Genomic DNA, 20,652 nt, shown 5'->3' with positions numbered 1-20,652 from the left:
GCTCACCAATCTATAGTTCCCTGGCTTGTCTTTACCACCCTTCTTAAACAGTGGCACCATGTTTGCCAACCTCCAGTCTTCCGGCACCTCTCCTGTGACTATCGATGATACAAATATCTCAGCAAGAGGCCCTGCAATCGCTTCTCTAGCTTCCCAGAGTTCTCAGGTACACCTGATCAGGTCCTGGGGATTTATCCACCTTAAACCATTTCAAGACATCCAGCACTTCCTCCTCTATAATATGGACATTTTGCAAGATGTCACCATCTATTTCTCTACAGTCTATATCTTCCATATCTTCTTCCACAGTAAATACTGATGCAAAATATTCATTTAGTATCATCTCCCATTTTCTGTGGCTCCACACAAAAGCCGCCTTGCTGATCTTTGAGTTGCCCTATTCTCTCCCTAGTTACCCTTTTGTCCTTAATATATTTGTAAAAACCCTTTGGCTTCTCCTTAATTCTATTTGCCAAAGCTATCTCATGTCCCCTTTTTGCCCTCCTGATTTCCCTCTTAAGTATACTCCTACTTCCTTTATACTCTTCTAAGGATTCACTCGATCTATCCTGTCTATACCTGACATATGCTTCCTTCATCTACACTGCCAAGCATTTTACCATTAGCCCAGTTCCCTGCATTCCTATTACTTCTTCCGAAGTGAACTACCTCGCACTTTTCCAAATTAAACTCCATTTGCCACTTCTCAGCCCAGCTCTGCAGCTTATCTATATCCCTGTGTAACCCACAACTTTCTTCGGCAGTATCCACAACTCTACCTACTTTAGTGTCATCCACAAATTTACTAACCCATCCTCTACGCCCACATCAAGATCATTTATAAAAATGACAAACAGCAGTGGCCCCAAAACAGATCTTAGCAGCACACCACTGTAACTGAGCTCCAGGATGAACATTTCCCATCAACCATACCCTCTATCTTCTTTCAGCTAGTCAATTTCTGTTCCAAACAGCTAAATCACCTTCAATCCCGAAACTCTGTATTTTGTATAATAGCCTACCATATGGAACCTTATCAAATGCCTTACTGAAGTCCATATATACCACATCAACCGCTTTACCTTCATTCATCCATTTTGTCATCTTCTCGAAGAAGTCAATAAGGTTGTTTAGGCACGACCTAACCTTCACAAAACCGTGTTGACTATCCCTGATCAAATTATTCCTTTCCAGATGATTATATATCCTATCGCTTATAACCTTTTCCAACACCTTACACACAACTGACGTAAGGCTCACTGGCCTATAACTACCAGGATTGTCCTGACGCCCCTTCTTAAACAACATTTGCTATCCTCCAGTCTTCTGACACTACTCTGGACAATGATGATACAAAGATCAAAGCCAAAGGCTCTGCAATCTCCTCCCTGGCTTCCCAGAGAATCCGAGGATAAATTTCATCCGGCCCAGGGGCCTTATTTATTTTCAGATCTTTCAAAATTGCTAAACATCCTCTTTGTCAACCGTAATCCCATCTAATCTAGTAGCCTGAATCTCCATATTCTCACTAACATTGCCCTCTTCCAATGTGAATACTGACAAAAAGTATTCATTAAGCACTTTTCCTATGTCCTCAGATTCCACACACAACTTCCCACAACTGTCTTTGATTGGCCGTAATCTTACTCTATTCTTTTATTCCTGATATACCTCTAGAAAACCTTAGGGATTTTCTTGATCCTATCTGCCAACACTTCTCATGACCCCTCCTGGCTCTTCTTCGCCCTTTCTTTCGATCTTTTCTGGCTGACTTATAACTCTTAAGCCCCCAACTAAGCCTTCACGCCTCATCCTCATGTAAGCCTTCTTCTTTCTCTTGACAACAGCTTCAACTCTCTTTAGTAAACCATGGCTCCCTCTCTCAACAACTACCTCCCTGCTTGATAGGTATATACTTATCAAGGACCTGCAGTAGCTGTTCCTTGAATAAGTTCCACATTTCAATTGTGTCTATCCCCTGCAAATCTTGCCTAATCACATCATAATTGCCTTTCCCCCAGTTATACCTCTTTCCCTGCAGTATATATCTATCCTTGCTCATTGCTATTGTATAGTAACATCAGACAAAATATGAAGTATAGTCATTTTCTACTTTTCTGGGCAGCATAAATAATTTTTTTGACACTTTTAATAGCAGTAGGAAAAAAGTAATTAATTTACATTGTTGAACATTTGGAACATTATGTAGCTATAAAGATCCTGAGGGCATGAAAGGCACTGTATTATTGCAGGTTATTACCTTATCATGTTTAGAAGCTTGACAAGATCTAGCACAGCTTGAGCTCCGTCATGTACATCATGTAGCAAGACAAAGTTACAATAGCATGATATTTGATCACACTAAACACCATAAGTATTAAAGACATATTGATAAGACCACAGCTTTGCTGACTCAGCATCTGTTGGCTATATGGAGGATCTTAGATTACTCAAGAAGTTCTTCACTGTAAACTGGAACAAGGCAGGCAGATTAAGCAGGCAATCAATTGTGCAGTTCTGCGAGATGCAAGATGAGCAACGGAACCGACTCTAGAATGAGCAAGATACATAATGGTGAGCTAAATAAGCAAACTTGTGATGTTTACTGCAGTTACAACTTCTGGAATCATCAGAATGTAGATCTGCTAGAAAAGAAACAGTAAACCTGTAAATATATACACTGCAAGCTATTGAACATAGGCTGGGTGTTTAAAATAATAAAAAAAGCAGGAAGTTACATCTCTGTCATATTGGCCTAAATAGTCAAAAACAGACTCAGGACTAATACTTTTTAAGACAAGATTGCAATCCTTTGTATGAAGCAATGCCGCCACCACAAAATAGTTCTCAATTGCATTAATTAATATGCACTGTGGATTAATATCCAATGTTCTCACTAAGATAAATGTGTATATGACTATTGAACAGCCTGAAAAACACTGTGCAATTCTTCTTCTAGAATGCTTATGCAAGAAGTGTTAGAATCCCACATGGAAGAATGGGTCACCAAAAGGGAACATTGTCCATTGAGACATTAATTCAGACTACCCAGGCTGACTCTAATTAGGATTCCAATTATGTACCAATGAAACTTTTGCCTGTCCATTAGGGATAAGTAAAATTTTAGATCTCAACACAGCCTTCCACTATCCTTCAATTTGTAATGTCTGGCTTCTGCTCAGGATCTCCCACAGTGCAGGTCCAAGATTTCCTATTTTTCAAAGTCACAGGAATAATCCCAAATTATTCTTACAGTGCTATCTTGTTTCTTGTTTAAGCCACCTACCTCTTTTCTTTTTCCGGAGCTCCCTCATTGCAGCTCGAATTATCTTCCTTTCCTCATAATCTGTTGTGGCATCAAGCTTCAGAAGATATAAGGAAAACAATATCGTAATATTGCAATACTTCAAAGGATACAGATCTTTTAGCTTCTGTAATGCTAAAACTACAAGACTTGGACTTTTATGGTGCCTCAACTAGTTTGAGCAGCGAGTCAATGTGCTACAATAACAAGGAAAATCCCAGATTTGAGTTTCAACCTGTGCTGTTAATTGATTTCAATTAGGGTTCAATATAGGTTCTATAATTGACTGTGGTGAAAAAGAGTCTAGTAAAAATTAGTCAAGGTTACCACCTTTGTCAGCAAAGCCCATGGAAATTTGCGAAAATGGATGCAGGGTATTTGTGTAAAAGATCTTGGCAGCTTTGCTCACCAAATAAGCAAACACAGAAGAAGTCCATGGAACTATTTTCTAGCAAGAAATCAGCAACTTCATAATGTATAAAAGTATGTAAATTTGGCAGGATTAAGAGAAATAAAAGACTGGAAAAGTATAAAAGATGGTGACTGACACTTCCTGGGTTAATGGAAACTCATACATAGGAACTTTGGCTAGAGATTCCTTTTGTTCACCACTTATTCTGGAGTCAGTTCTTTCAGTATTATTGAAGATTGAGATTAGGTTACTAAGTCAATAAAACTCCAACTATTTTAGAATTTTCCTTTCCTTCTACTCTTACTGTAGGTGACATATATGCAAAGTTCTACACGCTGGTAAAAATTCTCTATGCTGAGCACAAAAAATCTTTAGAACCAAAAAAAATTCTGACCAATGTAGCTAAATATACCAATTTTTCATATCTGAAAGAAAAAAAATCGATTGATCAAACAAACATTAATAATTTCATAATGGAGTGTAATATTCCAGTAAAACTTAAGACAGCCACAATATCTGATCAATTATGTAAACCATACAATCCTACAGCAATTTTTTAAACCTAAAATGATCACTCAACCATTTAAGTGTATAGTAGAATTTTTCAAAAGGTTGGTATTGACAAGACATTTGAATATTTTGAGATATCAGTCTTTCTACTCAGTAGTTTGCTTCTCTCACAAACATTTACATTAGGATTTTATTCTGAGTGACAGAGATGCATCTCCAACTGTTTGCTCCTATTTAGTGTATTTGAAATAATTTATAAACAGATCACTCACAAATATCTCAATTTAAGTATTCTTTGCTATTTGGTGCTACACTTAATGCAGCAGGATTGTGGATGGTGGGGTTTCTTGCCCTGCCATTTGAAGAGCAGTGGGGAACATATCCCCATAACCACTTAATACTTCATGCATTAATTAGCTGAGGACAGAGCTTCCATCCCTTACTCATGTAGACGTTCTACCGCAGGGAAGTAACAGCCAATCTGACTTTAAGTCCTGTAGTCTATGACAAAGTTTTTCTTGGTGGAGGGCATGGTGGTGACATGTAATGCGCAAACGAGGCTTTTAAGGAAGTTCTCCCTCACCATCCCTGGATTGAGCAGAGTGACTTGTCGGGTCACTCTTGTCTCCGAAGCCCTCCACTAGGCTCAGTATTGCAGGCAGTTCTTAAGCAACTAGTCAATGAGCACTCAAGGGCTTCAACTGGATTGAGGGTTGGCAGGCTATTTAGACCACTGTATGATTGCAAATGGATCTGGGATAGGCAGGAGGGCAGCAGGAAGGCAAACTGGGTAATTTTATAGGCCACTCCCCACTTGCAGACAAACGTTTGACCACAAGTTTGCACAATGAACACATACCATTTTATCCAGGACTTCTTCATCTTCAATAGCGCTTAAATCCTCCAAACCGGGTTTGTTTTTGTTTTCTTTTGTATTATTCTCCTTTTCCTTCTCCTCTGTACCATTAGGTAAAATAGCCTCAATATGTTGTAGTGATTGGGCTGCTTCGGTCATTACTTGTTCAGTATCCATCTGCAAAGACAGGTAAATTAAACAGAATCAATTTGTTGTATCTGCCTGGTCTCCGTGTTAATGCATTTCAAATTTAATACGATGAAGAGAAAATGACCTTCACTATTGAACTCCATGATCAGAATTTCCTCAGTAAACCAAATTGTGATAGGGAATTGTAGTAATCATTACATTGTTTCTTTTTCATTATTTATTTCTGTTGACTGCATTTAAATATTTTGTAAATTTCCAACCAATTACCAACAGTACTGTTCAACTTCCAAACTAATCAATTTTTTCACATTGAAGGCAAATATTATACTCTTACTTACATCTAGTTTTAAAGGAACCTTTTGCAAGTGGTTGTAAAGGGTTGGTTGATAAGATGAATATGAAGCAAATTAAAAGATTTCTTGTCAAATCAAACAAAAATCATGGCAAAATTACTAAATTTAACTCTAAAGCCTGGAAATCATTGTACCATCAGTGATGTTACATCAATGCTTAATGCATCTGCACCAATTCTTCACAATTATGTGAACAAAGACTTTAGTTCTTTTAATTTAAATGAGTAATACTTCAATTAAGATAGTAGACAAAGGATTTAGATACAAACTGGCTTGAATATTATTGCTTATAAAACTTTCCAGTTTAAATTTCATCACATTCTCCAAAGTTAACTTAGGTTAATGGAATGAATTATATTTTAATCAAAAATAAGGGCTGCATGAAACTGCCATAGATTATGAAAACTTCAGGAGCAAACTAAAATATTAATTCTCTCTCGAATTCTATAATCAACACAACACAAAATACTATTTTCAAAAGTACAATAATTATTGTACAATGACATGGCAGCAATGCTCAGCCAAAACAACAGCATATATAAAGTTATTGATCTCAGCAAAAACACAAAATTTTGGGCCAGATTTTCCAGGGTGTGGCAATCTTACACAGAAGCTCAATATTTCTGAAAGCAGATTCCGCTCAGGTCTCCCTCAGAAATGTGGAGCTGTACTTACAGTCATAGAGTCATAGAGATGTACAGCACAGAAACAGACCCTTCAGTCCAACTCATCCATGCCGACCAGATATCCTACACTAATCTAATCCCATTTGCCAGCACTTGGCCCATATCCCTCTAAAACCTTCCTATTCATATACCCATCAGGATGTCTTTAAAATGCTGCAATTATACTAGCCTCCACCACTTCTTTTGGTAGCTCACTCCATACATGTACCACCATCCCTTAGGTCCCCTTTATGTCTTTCCCCTCTCACCCTGAACCAATGCCCTCTAGTTCTGGACTCCTCCACGCCAGGGAAAAGACTTTGCTTATTTATCCTATTCCTGCCCCTCATGATTTTATAAACCTTTATAAAGTAACCCCTCAGCCACTGACACTCTAGGGAAAACAGCCCAGCCTATACAGCTTCCCTCTGCAGCTCAAATCCTCCAACCCTGGCAACATCCTTGTAAATCTTTTCTGAACCCTTTCAAGTTTCACAACCAAGTCTTTCATAGCAGAGAACTACCAGAAGAAGGAAAATCATGCCCTCTTTTTACAAGTCAGGTGCTGTAATTTCAAATTTAAGGTCCTAACAGTCACTTTGACAGATGCTGTCAAAGCTTAAACATGAGCTACATGTAAATTAGGGTTCTGGGAGGGTACAGATGGGTAGGGTGCCAGGTTAGTGGGTTGCTAGGTGGGTAGGATGGCAGGGCACCAGCTGGGGAGTGTGTAGTGTTCTAGGTTTTTGGATGCCAGATGGTAATGGGTGAATTGCCAGGTAAGTAGGGTGTCAGGGAAGTAGGTAGCAATCTGGAGTGATGTTAACTAGAGGACAGGGTGTGGTGGAAGCTGGGAAGGTGCCTGCTGAGGTATGGATAAGGTGTCAGCTGGGTGCCAAGGTGCAAAATGGCAAGGTGGCAAAGGTGTTTATGGTAGATCAGGGTGGGCTGGAGAAATTATGTCTGGTAGAATTGGGGAGGTTGAGTGTTAGATCTAGGGGGTTTGAGTCAGGCAGCACTGGGGTCAGATCGAGTCTTATATGGCAGGGGAAGGGGATTTGGTGGTTGGGTGCCATGGTAGAGGTGTCTGGTCAGATCAGGTCCCACTGTCGAGGGGATGTGGGTGTCGGTTCCAGTGTTGGTGGTGATGTGGTGATTTAGGGATTGGCTCTGCTCAGTGGATGTCAGGATGCAAGAGTGGAAGGGAGATCTGGTGGAGGGAAATTGAGCTCAGTGTCAGCAGCAGTTCTGGTGGAAGGGGTTGGGGGGTTTATCATGTCCCTATAGGTATCAGGTCATGGTTTGGGCACTGTAAGGGATCTGGGGGTGGTGTAGGTGGGGGTGTGTGAGCTAAGTATAGGATCAGTTTAATCGTTACTCAGGACTTTGAATATATATTAAATAATCTATAATTTCTTGAATAAGGTATTTTCTTTAATTTCATCAAAACGATCTTAACTCTTATGGAGAAAAAGTTTATGGAGACTTTCTGTGGGTTCTGGTCATAGAGGAATTATCAAGATGAATATTCAAGTTCCGAGGCAATTCCTTCAGAGATGCTAAAATGGTGATTCCACAGGACTCCCATGCACAATTCCCATCTTTGCTGGTATAACAACTATTTGGCCAGCTGAAAATCTGCCCATTGTTTCTAAGGTTATGCCAAGTGTGCCCACCAAACACAGAATTAGAAAAAGCACATTTAAAGTATATCCATGTGGTCATGGAATATTTTACTTTTATTTTTTATCATGTCACCAACTGACTATCATTCTTTATACTTTAGAAGAGCCCCTTTTGTAATAGTAAACAATTTACTGTAGTGGTACTGCAAAATGCATTTTGCTTTTCTTTTGGGTATGACCCCATCCAAATACTTAAATTTCAGCATGACCTTCCAGCAATATTTGTTGGCATGGATGCCAGCATTAAAATAGATACAAAAAAAAACAAAGAGCACTTAATTATTAAACTGGAACTTTTTTTGGCAGCTGGCAGCTGCTTTCCTCTATATCATACCTGTGTCAACACTGGCACCAAAAATACTCTAATTCATACCATCCGTATCATTTCCCAGTAATACACCAGACACACTTGTAGCAGTCTCATTACAATTGCCTATCCTTCAGTCATGATGTGGAGGAGCAGGTGTTGAACTGGGGTGGATAAAGTTAAAAATCCCACATCACCAGGTTGTAGTTCAACAGGTTTATTTGGAAACACTAGCTTTCATTAGGCAGCGTTCCAAAGGTTAGTGCTTCCAAATAAACCTGTTGGACCATAACCTGATGTTGTGTGATTTTTAAGTGTAATTATCATATATCAACCTCAAGCACTGCACTGGCTGTCAACATCTACCAGGACTATCCCTCAATGAGCCTCAAAGATCACAACTATGTATAATAACCCACTTTAATTTGACCCTATGATAATATTACAGTTGAGGTTATGAACGTTTATTGCAGCTTATGATAACATTTGAAACAGTCAATTAGATATTTAATTCAAAGGAACTATTCTTTACATACAAGATTTTTTAAAAATCTCCATAATTTTCTCTTTAAAACTGTATGCTACATTTACTAAAATGTGCAAAAATACCTTTGGTGAATTAGCTGATCACTGTGCAAACTATGATAGAGACACCATGTATGACTTCTGTGTCCCTAGATTAGAAACGGCTAGAGTCTACTCAACACTGCTCTGTAAGAAACTCTGTTGGAAACATTTGAGTGTGAAGACCTCAGATGAGAAAATTAAGTTGAAAACTGAAGCCCTGTGAAAAAACACGGTTGATTTTCATTGATTAGGTACATATGTGGAGAAAATCTTCTGCAGCAAATCCAGAAGCATTTGATACCAATGGAACTGTACCAGAAAAAGATGTTACTAAATTCAAAATAGGCAGCAGGTTGAAGAAAGCTCATGAGAGAAACAACAGAAAAAAATCCTTTAATGCATTTGACTTTATAAGAGAAAGCGATTTGTTTGCTTTCACTATCGCATCACCTTTTGCTCTCATATACAGTTGATCACTACTGACATCACCCTGATCTGACCAGGACATATCAGATATATTTCACAAGCATATGTCAAGTGGATAAATTGTATACATTTAGCAAGTAGGAGATGCATATTGGTTCCCTCACCATTACAGTATATAGGAACCTCAAACACTGCTAATTCATACAAGCTATCCATTATTCAATATTCTTTATTACCTCAATCAGATATGTGAGACATTTAAACGCTGAATAAAAAGTATTATCCAAATTTAATTGCCAAATAGAATTTCATAATGCTTTTCCTAAAACAAAATTACTACCAATTTACAGTGACAATCTAAAGGCAAATCTCTCATAACTGAACATATAAGAAGCAACAGAATGTACCTCAATAATCGATAGTGACTGGGTTCTTCATTGTCTTGTTTTCCCCATATTCATGAAATTATCCCTTCATCAAATACATTCATTCAAATTCAGCTACAGGAAAACCAATCAGACTCATGATCCCAATCCATCTAAATATACAGTCATTTTCATGTCAGGTACCAGATTGAAATGGAAAAGAATACAACACCTTCTTTGGTTTTGAAGTTTTCAATTGGTCTCTGAATCAAAGTTAACTTGAGATGACTGCTTACTCGAACTGTATCTCCTATAATTTACTGCATTCTAAACTTCAACAAAACTCATCCATCAACCAAATCCAGATATAGCCTGAATTCTAGAGACAACTGCTTCTCTTTTCCCAGATGACATTCCATCTTAGATATCTAATTCTACAAACAGGTGAGCATATTTTGTCCTTCAAAACAGGTTCTACTTCATTTTTCTGATCCCTTTAGTTCTTGATTTAATATTCAATCAGTACACTCCGGGTGGGTCATATATTTAAGCAATACAACACACAAGCACCCCCATACACATTGAACATTTCCAACATATTTTGTTTTTATTTCAGATTTCCAACATTCGCAATTTTTCTTGTGTTTACATTTTGAAACAGTCCTAAAAACATTTGTCACACTGACATTCCTGTAACTATTTTTTATGAACTCTTGCTTCTTTCACTAAATAAAAACCCAAACGGTTGAAATGGATTTTTTTGCATCAAATTTTTAGGGCGATTTTTTTTGCTGCAAGGTCTAGCAAACATTCTCACTGTGAGAGTTAGCTAGTTTTTAATCCCATATTCTACCAAATTTGTGCCACCTCTAAAAACTCTCATGGCATATCACCAGTCCGGACGCTTTGGAGAGGGTGCAGAAAGAGTTCACCAGGATGTTACCTGATTTGTATGGTATTAATTATGAGAAAAGACTGGGTAAACTTGGTTTGTTTTCACTTGAACATCGAAGGATGAGAGGCAACCTGATAGAAGTTTATAAAGTTATGACAGGCATGGATAGAATGGATAATTGGAATATTTTTCCCAGGATAGAAAGGTCAATTAGTAGAGGACATCTAACTCAATCCTGCCCTTTCTCTCATTACAGAAGAAGTCCATAACAGGGAACTAAACCAGTACAGTGGAGGATTCTGGACATCAGGTTCTTCACTCCATAAGAGAAGTGAATTCTTGCCTTCACAGTAGAAGACCAGGTTCACTCCAGTGGGGATCTCGAGACATTCATGTCCTGCCAACTGAGTAAATACTACCCTACATTCCAGTGCAACTCCCACATGAACTCCACTGTCAGTGTCATCCATTGCACACCACTTCTAACCAACGGTTACGATGCAGCCTGAAAATTTCCCATCACCCTGGTAAAACATTTGGCTCCTCCAGAACCCATTTTTTGACCTTTGAGGACCACAGTACTGAGGCTTTCCTCACCAGACCAGATACTATTAAGAAGGGTGCAGAAGACTCATCTTTGACTATCTGCTTCCAGAATTAAATTGGTGCAAGGCAGCCACCAGGATCCTGGACGGTCTCCCCAATGACCTTTTAGGTGGGAAGTTGGCAAGCATTGCAGCGCCTCATAAAATATAGTCCACAGCATTTTGAAAATGAATCACAAGCTGTTTATATCTTTTACACATTCAAGATTCCAACCACACCTGGACTGAGCTACATAATGTCAGTGAAATATTTGTGAGACTCTCCAAGCCTGTAATAATTATATTTTAAAACAAAACTTGACAACAATACAATCTTAACCTTCTGGTTCAGTGAAAACAAAACAGAATATAAAATTCATTCCCAATCATGTAGATTTCTTAAGGATTAATGACTGAGTTTCTCCCTACTCATGAAATCAATTAAATAGTCACAAGGTAAAATTCTGTCAGATTGGGAAAAGTTCTAAATTACAGTGCCTGCATTTGTCTTTTCGACCTTTACAGTGAATGTCGAGCCACTATTAAGTGATGTGAAATAGATGTACTGATTCAGTCACAAGTTGCTAAGAATGGTAATGATTTCCATGGCACAGAAAATGGAAACTGAATCCATTTGTGAACTGAATCCTATGAGTATGACGTAGTGCATAGCACTAATTGCAGTCTTTATCATTATCTAAAAACATATCGTACATTATCTTCAGTATATCCATTTCTGATTAAGAATTTTGCTGTTTTTAATTCTACTCATGACCTTGTTTTCTCACATATCTGCAAACAAAACAGACCAAAATTATAATTCACATTTCTTAATTGTAATCAGGTAGGGGATACAATTTTAAACTATTTGACAAGGTAAGTTTTATATAAGGATATATGGCTTTCTATAAAATTAAGGCACTTTTGAAATTCATCCAGAATTGTTTTTACTCGATTAGCTTATGCCCAATTAAAGAATTCCATTTAGTATATAGAACATAGAACAGTACAGCACAGAACAGGCCCTTCAGCCCACGATATTGTGCCGACCATTGATCCTCATGTATGCACCCTCAAAGTTCTGTGACCATATGCATGTCCAGCAGTGTCTTAAATGTCCCCAATGACCTTGCTTCCACAACTGCTGCTGGCAACGCATTCCATGCTCTCACAACTCTCTGTGTAAAGAACCCGTCTCTGACATCCCCTCTATACTTTCCTCCAACCAGCTTAAAACTATGACCCCTCATGTTAGCCATTTCTGCCCTGGGAAATAATCTCTGGCTATCGACTCTATCTATGCCTCTCATTATCTTGTATACCTCAATTAGGTCCCCTCTCCTCCTCCTTTTCTCCAATGAAAAAAGTCCGAGCTCAGTCAACCTCTCTTCATAAGATAAGCCCTCCAGTCCAGGCAGCATCCTGGTAAACCTCCTCTGAACCCTCTCCAAAACATCCACATCTTTCCTATAATAGGGCGACCAGAACTGGACACAGTATTCCAATGCGGTCTAACCAAAGTTTTATAGAGCTGCAACAAGATCTCACGATTCTTAAACTCAATCCCCCTGTTAATGAAAGCCAAAACACTATATGCTTTCTTGGGTGGCCATTTTAAGGGATCTATGTACCTGCACACCAAGATCCCTCTGTTCCTCCACATTGCCAAGAATCCTATCCTTAATCCGGTACTCAGCGTTCAAATTCGACCTTCTAAAATGCATCACCTCACATTTATCCAGATTGAACTCCATCTGCCACCTCTCAGCACATCTCTGCATCCTGTCAATGTCCTGCTGCAGCCTACAACAGCCCTCTATATTGCCAACGACACCTCCAACCTTTGTGTTGTCTGCAAACTTGCTGACCCATCCTTCAATCCCCTCATCCAAGTCATTAATAAAAATTACAAACAGTTGAAGCCCAAGGACAGAGCCCTGTGGAACACCACTCACCACTGACTTCCAGGCAGAATATTTTCCTTCTACTACCACTCGCTGTCTTCTGTTGGCCTGTTAATTCTGTATCCAGACAGCTAAGTTCCCCTGTATCCCATTCCTCCTGAATCCAGACAGCTAAGTTCCCCTGTATCCCATTCCTCCTGACCTTCTGAATGAGCCTACTATGGGAACCTTATCAAATGCCTTGCTGAAGTCCATATACACCACATCCACTTTGACCCTCATCAACTTTTCTAGTCACATCCTCAAAGAACTCGCCTCATCAACTTTTCTAGTCACATCCTCAAAGAACTCGATAAACATTGTGAGGCATGACCTGCCCCTCATAATCAAGCCATGCTCTTCCAGATGGTCATAAATCCTATCCCTCAGAATCCTTTCTAACACGTGAGACGTGAGACTTACTGGTCTTTAATTGCCGGGGATTTCCCTATTTCCTTTCTTGAAGAGAGGAATTACATTTGCCTCTCTGCAGTCCTCAGGTATGACTCCAGTGGAGAGCAAGGATGCAAAGATCTTCGCAAGTGGCGAAGCAATTGCATTTCTCGTTTCCCAAAGTAGCCAAGGACAAATCTGGTCTGGCCTGGAGACTTGTCAATCTTAATGTTTGACAAAATTTTCAGCACCTCTTCCAGCACCACTAATCCAGAATCTGGTTTCCAGCATCTGCAGTCATTGTTTTTACCTCTGTAATCCTCTAGAATTGAGCTTGACCCTAGCTTCCTCTATCTTATGTAAGCTACCTTCTTCCTTCTCATCATCCAAGGTTCCTTTATCTTACCCCTTCTTGCCTGTCTCAGAGGGACATATTTATTCATCACTCGCAACAACTGTTCCTTAAACAGTCTCCACATGTCTATAGTGCCTTTACCATGGAATAATTGTTCCCAGTCCATGCTTCCTAACTGATGTCTAATCGCATCATAGTTTCCTCTTCCCCAATTAAATATCCTCCCATTTTGCCTAATCCTCTCCTTCTCCATAGCTATGTAAAGTATATGCTGCAGCTGTGCAAAACTCTGGTGCAGAGGCACTTGGAGTATTGCGTACAGTTCTGGTCACTGCATGTGAAAGGATGTGAAAGCTTTGGAAAGGGTTCAGAGGAGATTTACTTGGATGTTGTCTGGTATGGAGGGAAAGTCTTATGGGGAAAGGTTGAGGGACTTGAGGCTGTTTTTGTTAGAGAGAAGGTTGAGAGGAAACTTAATTGAGACATACAAGCTAATCAGAGGGTGGACAGCGAGAGCCTTTTTCCTCAGATGATGCTTGCTAGCAAGAGGGGACATTGCTTTAAATTGAGGGGTAATAGATATAGGACAGATGTCAGATAGGACAGATGTTTCTTTACTCAGAGAGTAGTAGGGGCATGGGATGCACCGCCAGCAACAGTAATACATTCGCCAACTTTAATGGCATTTAAATGGTCATTGGATAAACATATGGATGAAAATGGAATAGTGTAGGATAGATGGACTTAAGATTGGTTCCACAGATCGGCGCAACATCGAGGGCCGAAGGGCCTGTACTGCGCTGGAATGTTCTATGTTCTGAATAAAAACTTGAGTTAATCTTCCAGAATTGTTAGGTATGGAGTTTAAAAACAGGGAAGTTTTGTTACAATTGTACATGGTGTTGGTGAGGCTGCATTTGGAGTACTGTATGCAGTTTTGGTCCCTGAATCTAAAAAATAATACACTGGTATTGGACACTGTTTAAAAGAGATTCACTAGGCTAGTTCTTGGGGTGAAGGGGTTGACTTATCAAGAACATTTCAATAGGTTAGGCCTTTTTCATTAGAGTTTAGAAGAATGCGGGGCATTATTATTATTGAAAGTACGAGATTCTGCGGGGGCTGACTGGATATTTGTTGAGAAGATGTTTCCACCTATGGGTGAATCTTAAATTAGAGAACACAGTTACAAAATAAGGTGATACTGATTTAAAACTGAGAAGAAAAGGAATTTCTTCTTCCAGAGAGTAGTGAGTGTCTGGAATTGCCTACCCAGAGTATTATGGAGGATAGAGCTGAAAATGTGTTGCTGGAAAAGCGCAGCAGGTCAGGCAGCATCCAAGGAACAAGAGAATCGATGTTTTGGGCATAAGCCCTTCTTCAGGAAACATGGAGGAATTATGGGGGATAGATCAATCAAAGTCTTTAAACAGAAGACAGATGGAGTTTTGAAAAACAGGGAGTTAACAGCTATACTAAGCCTGCATGAAAGAGGAGTTCACATCTGGGGCAGATCAGCCTTGATTTCGTTGAGTGATTGGCAAGCTTGAGGGGCCAAATGGTCTACTTCTGCTCCTACTTCTTGTTTTCATGATAGCTGCAAATTGCCAGAACATAAATTCTTATGCATCTCAGTCACTACTTAATTTAAAAAGCTCCACAGATATTTAATATTGTATTTTATTGAATGTTAACCTTGTTTCCTATGCAGATAGCAATGGAAGCAGTGGCAACATAATGGTAATATCATTGGATTGACAATCAGAACTGTAGGTTAATGTCCTGGGGATATGGGTTTGAATCCTACTACGGAAGATGGTTAAAATTTAAATTCAGTTAAAATAAAAATATGGAATTAAAAGCTAGCCAGATGGTGACTATGTAGCCACTGTCAATTGTTATAAAAATCCATTTGGTTCACTAATGTCCTTTGGAAAGGAAATTTGTCATTCTTACCCAATCTGAATCATATGTAACTCCAGACCCACACAAATGTGATTTAGTCTTATCTATCCTCTGAAATGACCTAGCAAAGTGCTCAATTAAAGGGCAATTAGGGATCAGAAATACATGCTGGCCTCATCAATGATGCCCATGTTCTCCAAACAAAAGAAAATGTTAGGAAATAATATTCCTTATTCCTTTCCCCTTCTTAGCAAATCTTACAAGTTGACCAAAATCTGTTAATGCTCATTTTATGTCCCAAGAGAGTTGATTTTCACCCCACAGTATTAGTTAATTCAAATTTTATTTAAATATAACTGGAACACATTGCAAAACAGAAGTACTTTATCTAGGTGTTTCAATTTAATTAAAAAAGGTGTGTATTTTTCTTTTTAACTGCCTACTCTAAACATACCCTCAAAGTAAGAACAAAGTGAAACAAATGGAGGGCTGCAGGGTGTCAGTATCAATCCCTTTTAGTTGGGTCAGTATATGCCCCTTACTCTCAGGCATCATGGATACAAGGATCATTAGCCGTTACTTTTGCCATCACCAGTCAGATGCCACCACCAGATACATATTACCCTCCCCTTCCTAGTCAGCCTTCCATAGGGACCATTCTCTCTGGGACACTGTTCCTTCACCCCCACACCCTCCCACAACAACACCTCCCGCAACCACAAAAGGTGTAACACCTGTATGTTTACTTTCTCCCTCCTCGGTATCCAAAGGCCCAAACTCACCTTCCAGGTGAAGCAGCGCATTACCTGCACTTGACACAATCTAGTCTACTGAATTTGCTGCTCACAATGTGGTCTCCTCTACACTGGGGAAACGAAGTGTAGGCTGGGTGACTGCTTTGTTGAACACCTATGTTTTGTCTGCAAAAAAGACCTTGATCTTCCAGTTGCCTGCCACTTCAACATTCCACCCCGTTCCTGGCCAACATCTCTGTCTCAGGCTTGCTGCAGTGCTCCAGTGAAGTTCAGCACAAGCTGGAAGAACAGCATTTCATTTTATGCTTGGGGGGACCCTGCTACCTTCTGGACTCAGCATTGTGTTCAATAACTTTAGGGCTTGAGCTCACCCATGTTCTTACCCACCACACTTCAGGCCTTGTTATCACATAGCCTGTTATTATACATAACCCATTGCTAGCCATAAACAGATAGTGAGGACTGCAGATGCTGGAGAAGTCAAAGTTGATAAAGTGTGGCATAGGAAAAAGCACGGCAGGTCAGGCAGCATCTGAGGAGCAAGAGAGTTGATATTTCATGCTTAACCCTTCATCAGCATTGAGGAGGGGGAAGGGGACTGAGAAATAAATAGTAGGGTCAGGCTGGGGGAAAGGAAGTTGGGATGGCAATAGGTGGGCCAAGGTAGGAGGTGATGGCGATAGGTCAATGGGAAGTGTGGAGCGTATAGGTGGGAAGGAAGGTGGGCAGGTAGGTCAGGTCAAAAGGGCTGATTCAAGTTGGAGAATTGGATCTGGAATGGGTTGAGGGGAGGGAAATTTGGAAACTGGTGAATTCAATGTTAAGGCTGTGTGGTTGTAGGCTCCTGAGGGGGAAGATGAGGTGTTCCTCCTCCAGTTCACGAATGGCCTTCTTTAGGCAGTGGAGGAGGCCAAGAATGAACATGCCATGCGGGGACTAGGAGGGGAATTCAAAATGGATGGCTATAGGAAGGTGAGGTTGGTTGGTGTGCACGGACCAGAGATATTCCCTGAACCGTTCTGCAAGTTTGCATTTGGTCTCTCCAATGTAGAGACCACATCGAGGATATCCTTCAACCTTATTTACTGCATCTGTTTCTCTTGATGTGGTCTCCTCTGCATCAGAGAGACCGAGCGCAAACTCAACCTGGTGAGGTCAACACGAGGTGAGGTCCTATGACATATAAAGATTGGATAGGTGAGGTAGCCCTGAACAAACATGTGGATCACATGAAAGTTGCTACCTTGAAAACAGGCCAGGAGTGGAACATACCCCAACCCTTAGAACAGCCAGAAAGGTCGTCAGAAACCATGGGTTCTCCCCCTCTGTATGGCACCGAAAACAACCTCAGAATCAGAGATGGATGCAGCTGATGTTGCAGCCTCGATACTGTTATCACCCAAAGACAAGGGGGGATTTATTCTGAGATGCTTTGGGTGTAAGAGATGGGCCATGATCAATTACATACCGCCTGTATCCAAGTTAGAGTTGGAGGAACTGGACCTGATACAAAAAACGTCCCAGAAGTATACCACAATTTATACTTATAAGGGTTTGTACCAATACACACGACCGCCATTTCGGGTATCATCAGTCTGCACCCTTTTTCAGCATATGATAGAGAACATTTTACAAGGTCTACCCCAGGTTACTATTTATCTGGATGATGAACTAATAACCAGGAAGACCAATAAAGAGCACTTGGAGAACTTGGATATAATGTTTAAACATTTCTCCCAGATGGGCGTACGCCTTAGAAGAAAGTGGCCAAAAGTGAGGACAACAGATGCTGGAGATCAGAGTCTAGATTAGAGTGGTGCTGGAAAAGCAGAGCAGCTTAAGCAGCATTTGAGGAGCAGGAAAATCGACGTTTCAGGCAAAAACCCTTCATCAGAAATGAAGACAGGCAGACTCTGGGGTGGAGAGATAAATGGGAGTGGGGTGGGGCTGGGGAGAAGGTAGCCAAGAGTACAATAGGTGGATGGAGGTGGGCATGAAGATGATAGGTCAGAGAGGAGGGTGGAGCGGATAGATGGGAAGGAAGATTGGCAGGTAGGACAGGTCATGAGGATGGTGCTGAGCTGGAATTAGAAGGAAGGAAGTGACCTCCTTGGGCTACAGAGTCAAAGGACCAGGTTACACCATTGGAAGACAAAGTGAGGATGATCAAAGGTGTCCTGGCTCCCATGTCTGTGCCAGACCTTATGTCTTTCCTTGGGCTGGTGAATTATTACAGAAAATTAATACATAACCTGGCCTCCATCCTGGCACCATTACATTTGCTATTGGAAAAAGGTCAGATTTGGAAATGGTCACATAGCCAAGAAGTAGCTTTTAGGGAAGTTCAAAAGCAGCTAAGGTGTTGGCTCACTACTATCCCACTCTCTTCACCAATGTAATAACTCCAAGAAGGCAGGTATCCCATCGTCAAATCACTTTTTATTTCCATGTGCACAGTATATGGACTCTGATTAGCTTGCTCAGTGCCAGTCCCTAGAATGAGGAAACTCTCTGAGACTCCTGTTTATATATTATTTTTTCTTTATTTATTTTCCAGCACTAGTGGCCAGTGACAAACAATGCCCTTAGACCCCTGTTTTTTTTTTAAATCAGTCTCCTCTTCTCTTCTCTTGAAACAACCGAGTCCACACTGGTCCACAGCACCCTCAAGAGCCAGTTTTCAGACTGAACAAAACCCCTGATGCTCCTGTTTATTCTTTTTTTGTCTATTTTTTCTTTTCTCATTACCTCCACACTACCGCCTAACTGCATTAGTGCTTATTTTTCCTCCGCACCCATATTGTGTGTGTGCAGGTATGAGACACAGTGTACAAATCTTTATTTAATTTCCACCATCAGGAAGGAAAAAAACACCCAAATGGCCAGTGACAAGCAGTGTCCTTAGACCCCTGTTTATTTATATTTTTCTCTTTTTTTTTAACTTTCTAGCACCCATGTTGTGGGTGTGCAGGTGGATCTCCTGGTTTTTTTTCTTTTTTAAGGGAAAACATCTGGGTGGCCAGTGACAAGCAGTGCCCTTCACAAAAGGGCAATCAATCTCCTGATTATTTTTTTTTTCTTTCCCCCCCCCCCCCCCACTACCGCCTAACTGCGGTAGTGCTTATTTTTTTTCCCCCAGCACCCATGGTGTGTGTGTGCAGGTGTGAGACACAGTGAAAGACACAAAGTGCACGAATCTTTATTTAATTTCCACCATCACGAAGAAAAAAAACACCCAAGTGGCCAGTGACAAGCAATATCCTTAGACCCCTGTTTATATCTGTCAGCCAGGGCCCACTGATTGGGCCAGGTAACACCCCAATCAGAGATATCATACTCAATGAGATCCACCTGGCCCTCATTCCTATCACTACAGTGTCAATGACTTTTTTGAAAAATACTCAGCAAAAATTACCCTTAATTTTATAGGGATATTGTGAAGACATCTAGCTTTTATGAGGTATGGGAGCCCTATTAGTGGTAGAATTGTTCTTCTCATGAGACATAGTTTCTGACGAGAGGGAAAGCAAAGATTTCAGCAATTTTTGTTTCCACATTGATTTATATTGCGCAAACAGACAGTTACAGTTATGAAAGGTTGCATGTTAAAAACATGCTTTATAAGGAAGGGTTCTGGGTAATCCAAGATTCTGGGTAATCCAGGACGGGAAAAATTTCTGGCTGTAACAGCTGTTTCTTTTTTGAGGTATTCTAGGTGCTGGAGGTGATTTCCTCGAATTCCAGGAGCAGCAATTACTGTTTCATATGCTGTTGCCTTGTTTTGAAACTTTGGGAAAAAAACAGTCAAAACAACAGCAGTTTTAAAAGGGAGAAGAACTGACAAAGGAAGCACATGGTGAGGTCACTGCAGGAGAGAGAGAGAGAGAATCTGCACAGTTACTGCCTTTGTTGTTTGAATTCACGTATTGCTGGACATCAGAGTGCATCTGGGAAAATTAACAGTGAAATTCACAACTGATCTTGGAGGAACTGTTGGGCGAAGTTCACAGCACAGAATCAGATAAGTTAATCGTTGTTTTAAGTGTGCCCTACAGAGAGTCTGCAGTAGTGAGTAGAGTGGGTTCTTTTTTGATTATATGTTTTTGGAGATATGTCTCTTGATTAAACTTAAAATATGAGCCATAACTATTAATTTAACCTGGGGCAGTGTTTGTAGAGGAATAAGACGGTGTTATTTTCTGGGTCTGTAGATTGTGAAGGA

At 40.2% G+C, this 20,652-nt stretch overlaps 1 protein-coding gene across 4 annotated transcripts in view; it reads right to left on the bottom strand.

Moving 5' to 3' along the window:
- Window positions 1-20,652, bottom strand: part of LOC122562594 (smoothelin-like) — a 356,856-nt gene that overhangs the window by 65,265 nt on the left and 270,939 nt on the right. For all 4 annotated transcript variants that reach the window (XM_043715562.1, XM_043715563.1, XM_043715564.1 and 1 more), the window contains exons 11-12: window positions 5,086-5,259; window positions 3,287-3,362 (exon numbers count right to left, since the gene is read on the bottom strand). In XM_043715562.1, the coding sequence (XP_043571497.1) occupies window positions 3,287-3,362; window positions 5,086-5,259 (250 nt within the window). The remainder of the gene's footprint in view (window positions 1-3,286; window positions 3,363-5,085; window positions 5,260-20,652) is intronic.

This window comes from Chiloscyllium plagiosum, chromosome 25 (genome assembly GCF_004010195.1).
Source record: "Chiloscyllium plagiosum isolate BGI_BamShark_2017 chromosome 25, ASM401019v2, whole genome shotgun sequence".
NCBI lineage: Eukaryota > Metazoa > Chordata > Chondrichthyes > Orectolobiformes > Hemiscylliidae > Chiloscyllium > Chiloscyllium plagiosum.
Note: the sequence above shows the minus strand (reverse complement) of the source record. Positions and strands in the feature narration are given on the sequence as shown.